Source organism: Bison bison, unplaced genomic scaffold, assembly GCF_000754665.1.
Source record: "Bison bison bison isolate TAMUID 2011002044 unplaced genomic scaffold, Bison_UMD1.0 scf7180017863890, whole genome shotgun sequence".
Classification (NCBI taxonomy): domain Eukaryota; kingdom Metazoa; phylum Chordata; class Mammalia; order Artiodactyla; family Bovidae; genus Bison; species Bison bison.
This window is the reverse complement of record NW_011494462.1, coordinates 6,669-13,884: the sequence shown is the minus strand read 5'-3', so window position 1 is coordinate 13,884 and position 7,216 is coordinate 6,669. Positions and strand designations below refer to the sequence as shown.

Sequence of the window (7,216 nt, the reverse complement as noted above, 5' to 3'; positions counted from 1 at the left end):
GAGAATAAAGGCTGAGAGAATTTATACCTCACTGCTCTCATCCCAACTCCCTCCCCAGCATCCTCCCTGATTTTTGTCACTTGTCTTAGATCATCACACCACCTTCCTTATGGAATCACTGCTCATATACACAAGACATCTACAGGCAGGTACAGGGTCTCCTTTATCTTTGCATCACCCCCACCAGCACAGAACCTTCTGAAGAGCAGATGCTCAAGTAAAGATGGGAATAAAGGAGCCACCAAGCAAGGAATGTAGTTTCTTATTGTTTTTATTGGCATTCTTGAATAAGCTAACAACATCTAAATATATCGCTAAGGGTACTACTGAATGTTATAGAGAGATAAAGGTGAATAACATAAATCAAAACTTGACTACAGCTTACTTCGTTTTCATCTGTTTTAAAACTACAACGTTCTTTCACATTTCCAAGAAAATTACTATTCCAAAGCTATGTTATCTTGTTCTGGATCCCCAAAAGATGAAGGATTTTCTGAATTACACTACACAGTACCAAAACTCTTACTCTTAGATCTGACAGACAACAACAAATCTGTGATCCATGTCATTCGTAAATTTGGATTCTGAATCTAAACAAACATGCTAGGAAATGAAACAACGTTTGAAAGGTAATAGTGTAAAACAGGAACACAAAGAAGATACGTATTGACATTTCCAGCCCTACTTTAGCCTCTCACTTCTTGAAAGGTTGGCAGTATTGGTCAAACAAAGAAGCTGCCGCCTGAGAACTCACTGGGCACTGGACGGATCTCTGGGTGGGACCCTGGAGCGGGCAGTGGCCCTGGCAGCACCACGAGACCTAACTAGAGATCTGCCTCTGGATCTCTTCTCTTCTCCCAAAGCTTCAGCATAATGGAACGGGAAAGCACTGGGGATGGTACTACTGATCTTGGCCAAAAACTCCAGCACCTTCATCTTGCTGGTTTCAGCGTAGGCTCTTGAGCCCCATAGGAACTCATAGCTCAGGGGATCGCTGTCGGGAATCTGACGATACACCAGGTAATTCTGCTGCACCCACTCTTCCGTGATGAGCTTCCTGGGATCCCCAAAGATTACATGCTGCTTTCCATCATAGATGCCCAGAACATTCAGGAACTCCCAGACATCAGCCTCAGAGGCGCGGTTGCCATTCACGTAGATCACATTCAGCAGAGGCATCAGAAGCCCATTCTTCGGCACCTCACAGCTGCTGCTCAGCACCTCATCACTGATGAGGCCGATCTTGCTGACCAGGGTGTAGGAGTAACCATTTGGCTTGACTTCCTTCAATTCAAGACCGAATGATAGCTCCATGCATTTAGCTGCTCTCCTGAGGATCTCGGGGAAGCGTGTCTTGTACCTTTTGTGAAAAAGCTTCAGCATATCTATCTTCCTAATGGGCTCTTTCATCTTAAACTGATCAAGCAGGAAATTGACCAACACTCCTGCCTTCTCCGTCAGAGGATCTAGAGGAGCGGTCTTAACAGAGGTTGAGGCCCGGGAAGAATTTTCACGTTCCTCAACTTGGCCCCTGCCACGTGCTTTAGATCTTGGGCGTGAAGCCCCTGCAACAGGAGAGCTAGTGGCTGCAGCTCCCTGAGGCTTCTGGCCCGCACCGGCAGGTGGGGAGCCTGGGGGCGTACTCCCAGAAGTAGGGGTGGGGGTGGCAGCAGCCTGAGCATTCCCGAGATCCTTGGTCTCCATGCGTGCCTGGCGGCGTTTCTCACGCCCACGGCGCTTGCTCTTCTGCCCCCGAGGCATGACTATCAGCAGGCACAGCTGGCAGGGAAGCAGGCAGGCAAGTAGGTGATGCTGGAACCTGGAGAAGGGAAGATGAGTGGATGAGCTCCTTCAGCATGGAGGGAATAAGGCTGCTCTGCCCGTTTCCTTGAGAGCCCTACTCTAGGAACCGCTGGCCTCTTGTTCTTGGTCAGCCTATCCCCTGAGAACCCTGTGTAGAAGTGAGAGCGTGCCAGCCTCAGGCCACAGCCTGCCTGTGGCTGCCTCCAATGACAGAAGATCCTGGGAGTGGGGCCCTTTCTGGGTCCCTTCATTCACACACACAACTGTCACATCAGCTCTTAGTGGGGCCGGGACCCCTGCCATGTGCTGCTTGAAAGGCGACACCTCAAAGCTCCCTGGGACCCATGAGAAGGAGCCAAGTCATGGACACTGTAGGGGTGGATGGCACTGGCAGTTCTGGGGGCCTGCTCTGTCCTGAACTCAGTTCTCCACCATTCAGGGTCCTCATCTTGTCAACACCAAGGGTGTGGGCCCCTCCCTCCTGCCTCTGGTGCTGCCCCTTCAGGTGAAGAACCTCATCTCCCTTAGAAATGACACAAAGAAATGAGGGGCCTCAGCGGAGGATCAGGCAAGACTCTAGTGTTCGTTTGATTAGCTGCAAGGGGGAGCGTGCTACCTTCAGTCCTCATTCGCAGTCCCCACTTTGACTCCTGGGAGGATCTGGGGGCTCCTTTCTCTCCTGGCTTGAGGACCTCTCTTCACAGCAAGGCCAACGGCTCCCTAAGATCGAATGGGGAAAGCCAGGGTGGCCTTACCTGGCCCTACCGCCCACGGTCTCTGGGGCCTGAAGAACTGCAGCAGGAGGTTGAGGCCCTGTAATGGGTGCTATTCATGCAAGGTCCCCAGATTTTACTCAGGGGAGAGTCTAAGATTCCTTCCTCTGCTGACTCATTAGACTAAGACGCTCACTTCCCTGTTAGCTGTGAGTGAGGCACACTTCTGCCCGCCATGTATGCCTGGGGGCACCAAGGAGTGACAGTGCGAGGAATTCTGGGAGTTTCCCACAGTCCTCAGCATCTTCTCTGTGAGTCCTGGAAAATGTTAGAAATTCTCCCTCTGCTGACCTGAGCACGCTGAGGTTCCCAAGGTGAAATAAAGTGTGAGCCACCTCTAGTCACCCCTGTCCCTGACCTCCCTGGGATGGCAGCAGGGGCTGGACTCTGTGGGACTTCACTGTTCTGTCATCACTGGCCCCTTTCGTCCTCACTTGGATGTGATTTATGTTCCTCCCTTAGTCCACACTGAGTTTTCTGGCCTCAGATCAAGGCCCACATCTCCCTGAGTTCCTGGGGCTGAAAGTGAGGGGTGACATCTGGCAATCTCTGCCTGAGGTGCCCCAGGGCAGACAGGGACTGGGACTTTGCAGGCCCCCACTGCTTTGGGTAGGTGCTCAACTAAGTCATCTCTCTGGGTCCTTATCATGACTCTGTGACTCCTGGCAAGACCAGGAAATCTCTGTCTCTTCTTGAGATCTCTCCCCTCCTACTAAGTCCCCCATCTCCCTGAGACCCACTAGAAAGCAGCGACATTTTCCCGATCTCTAGCTACAGCTGTGTGTGGACTCCTCATGCATACCATCAGGAAGAGATTCTGCACTGCCCTCTGTTGTCGCGGGGTAGCTGGATGGTCCCTCAATTCTTAGGTCCTCTTCTGGGCTCCTGGTAATAGCTGCAAATGCTCCCGTGGCAGACCTGAACCCATACCCCCATCAACGAGGTTCCTCATCTCCCTGCGAGGCTTTGTGCAGAAGCAAGTGGGGGTCATCTGATCCCCATGCCTGGGTCTCCCAGGTCTGAGAGGAGTGATGTGACTATGTGGTTCACTTCCTTCTGGGTGGGGTTCTCGCATGTTCATTCAGTGTTACCACTGTGACTCCTTTTAGGAACCGGGCTTCCACCCTATGTTGAATGAGGCCTCACCCATCAAAGTCAAACCTGAATATCCCTGAAACCATCCTTGGAGAAAATGAGAGGGCGTCTCCGCCTGAGAGCTCTAACCCAGCTTCCCAGGGCGACGGCAGAGCTGGCACTCTGTGTGGGCTCCTCTGTGCTGGGGGAGTCAGTTGTCTCCTTCCTCACATAGAATTGGTGCTTCAACATCTCTCACGGCCTAGGACTCCTCGTTTTCTCCTAACCTGGGCAGGCAGACCTGAAACCAAGGCCCTCATCTCCCTCAGACCCCACAGGCAGAACTCAGGGGCACCAGAACTGGCCAGCTCTTCCCTGGGACCCCCAGGGCTGACACCTGAGGGGGCATCAGATGTGGCTCTCTCTACCGTGTATGGATCTTCCCCTCGACACCACATCCTTCCTGGGACTCTGCCTTCTGCAGACCTGAGCCCAAGACCCTGTGAAAAGTCTTCACCTTTCCCGGACCCAAGCTGACAGAGTGAGACACATTCCACCAAAAATGATTTGGGGCTATGCTGCTAACCACCATGGCAGCACTCTCAACCCCCACCCCCTGCCCCAGTTCTGGAGTCAGGGGCTCCCTCAGTCCTCACTCAGGATTCTGGCCTCCAGTTTGGGTAGGGTTTGGGGTCTTCCCTCTGCTGACCCGAGTCTGCATGCCCCAGAGCAAAGCTCTCACCTCCCTGAGTGCCTGGAGGAGATGCTGGGGGCTCCATATCCAGCTACCTTGTTTGGGGATGCCCAGATCTGAGAGCGGGGCTGCTCCTTAGTGCAGCAATCCGCTTGGATGCCAGCCTGCTGACTAGCACTGAAGGTCCTAGCTTGACTCCTTCTAAGGCTGAGACTCCTCCCTATGCCTAATGGGTTACCTTATCTATCATTCTATGTCTTTATTTATTTACCTTTCACACCCATTGCTTTTTATTATGTAACTGGTAGTTACATCTTAACCTTTCTCACCTATTTCTCTTCTCCCCCACACCCCTAACCCTAACCCCCATCAACCATCTGTTTTTTCTCTCTTGCTTCTACAATTGTTTCTGTTTTTCAGATTCCTCACAGAAGTGAAATCATATAGTATTTCGTTTTCTCTGACTCATTTCACTAAACATACATAATACCCTCTAGGTCCATATCCTTTTATATAAAGGCCTTTCTCTACCTGAACGTCCCTTATCCACAACGCCGGCCAGCTCCCACACACCATGCAAAAATGACGGGTTCTCTCAGCCTGAATTACTCTATGGTAATTTGGACCCCTATGGGAGGGGTCCAAACCTTCCCATTCTAATGCCTAATGATCTGAGCGGGAGGGGATGTAATAATAACAGAAATAAAGTAAACAATGTAATGCGCTTGAAGCATCCTGAAACCATCCCTTTAGCCTACCCTACCCTACCCTCATGCCAACCCACCCTCCTTTGTCCACTGCATCACACCCATCCCACACTGCACCCCACCCCATGCAAAAATTGTCTTCCAAGAAACCGGTCCCCCAGTGCCAAAAAGATTGGGGGCCACTACTGCGCGGCACTGCAGCCATTGGTGGCAGGAATGGCTTCTGTGCAGCCACCACTTTGGAAGGAGATAGACCTGTGAGCACTGAAAGCCCCATCTTTTCACCTGTTGAGGGCAAATACCACTTCCAACGCATAAAGAGTCCATCCTCTTTCAACAAAGCCGCCCGAGCCGCCACCGACCCTCCACGTGGCAACAAGATGGCCCCTCGGCCCGCAACTCGGGACAGGCCATGTTACACTGCAGATTGCAGGGGTGGGATGCGGTTGGGTCACTTTTCTTACAGGGAGGGGTTGGGAAATTCACTTCAGCTACATTCAGGTCCTCACCTTGGCTCCGGACGAGTCCAGCACACAATCTCCGCTGAACAGACGCTGCAGCTACCAGTCGCGCTCCTCGCCTCGGAAGCGGAAAAGAAGAGCCCTGCATACGTTCGTACGTGGGGTTTCCTAGGGGCGGGGCAGGGGCAGGAGGCGGGGGCGGGGCCCTACAGAAACCCGGTAGCTCAATATTCATCCAGCCCTGGGTCCTCCTTGTGCAGTGTATCAGAGCCCAGGACACCTCCTTCTATGAACCCGAGTCCTCCAGCTCCCAAACGAAGCCCTCGCCTTCCTAAGTCCCTAGTGTCGGGAGTCAGGGTGCTGCTCTGAGCATCTCTGCTTGTCAGGAGGGGGCGCCACTCTGTGAGCCTCCCTCGTAGGGGGAGAGACCCTCTCACTAGCACTGATGGTCCTCACCTTAAGTCCGGTTATGGTCAAGATGCCCCCCTCTGCAGATCTGGGGTCCGATTCTGCTAGAGGAGGCCCTGTCCTCCCTAAGATCACACAGGTTGAATGAGGGGACCACTCAGAAGTAGCTCTTCTGGGTCTCTCAGGGCTAAGAATTTACAGAAATCTGTTTGGCTCCCTCTCCAGGGGTCCTGTCTAACACTCAGCATCGCATGTGAGGTCCTTCTTGGGTTCAGGTCCGTCCCTCTGCGAAACAGGCTGATCCTTTTAGACAAAGGCCTCACCTCGCTAAGACTTTCCAGACTGAAATCAACCTGACATCTGTGCCCAGCGCTTCCTGGGGACCACAGCATCAGCGATTTTCCAGGGCCTCCTTTTATAGCGTGTGCTACCATGCATTCACTTTCAGGTCCTCACATTGACTCATGACGAATCCTGTAACTCCACTCTCTGCTTTATGAAGCTGCTTGTCTTACATCAAGGTCCTAGTCTCCTGAGAATTCCAAGTGGGAAGTCAGTGTGATCCTCATGTGATCGTAGTCCATCAGGGCCTCTGAGAACAGACAGTGGGCATGCAACTCTAGTCCTTTCGGATTCCTTTTGCTCAACATACTACATCTACTACAACCTGGGTCTCTGCCTTCTACTGATCTAACATTCCTCTTCTTAGTCTTTGGATGACCCCTATATTCAGCCGTGATTGTCTCCTCAGCCCTCCTTCATGGAGGTTTGTTGGGGGCCAGAGTGAGGTACTCCGCCCATGGCAAAGGTCATGAGGAAGGAGGCTCGACATACGCAAAGGCGGGATCGAGCCTCAGGAGTCCCCCTGGAAATCCTCGAGCGTCTACCACCATAACCAGAGCCTGCCTACTTTACTACTTTGTGCTCTTACCTACACCTCTGACTTTACAGGGGGCTGTCCCCCACCACCTCTTTCGGAGAAGGAGTTAACCTAGAGCTCCAGTTAATAATAATTCCTGGGCGTGATAAGAGTGTTTTAACCTACAAACTCCTCTGAAGGTTCTCTAGCCTGCCTGACAGGCTCGTCCAGCCACATGTGATTGCTCACAGCCTCCCAACCGTGAGAGGCACAAGATGCTTTAAACCCTCTAAAAACAGGTTCTTTAGAGAAGTTAGAAAACTATTAGTATAAGTATAATGGGCTGATTAGAAATTGTGTTGGTGAACGGTTTTTCATTTGTTGAGCCAATGTTTGTTGCTAAGTCTCCACATCCCCTGCCCTTACACACATTAATG

At 52.0% G+C, this 7,216-nt stretch overlaps 1 protein-coding gene across 1 annotated transcript; it reads right to left on the bottom strand.

Moving 5' to 3' along the window:
* Positions 1-253: 253 nt before the first annotated feature.
* LOC104984153 (melanoma-associated antigen B1-like) lies at positions 254-5,650 on the bottom strand. Its single transcript, XM_010833789.1, has 2 exons — positions 5,561-5,650; positions 254-1,819 (listed from the first exon to the last, which is right to left on the bottom strand). Exon 2 carries the CDS (start codon positions 1,759-1,761, stop codon positions 751-753), a length of 1,011 nt encoding a protein of 336 aa, XP_010832091.1. The 5' UTR covers positions 1,762-1,819; positions 5,561-5,650; the 3' UTR covers positions 254-750.
* Positions 5,651-7,216: the final 1,566 nt, after the last annotated feature.

Bases quoted from the DNA above. Each gene is read 5' to 3' on its own strand.
- LOC104984153 (XM_010833789.1), bottom strand. From the start codon at position 1,761: ATGCCTCGGGGGCAGAAGAGCAAGCGCCGTGGGCGTGAGAAACGCCGC.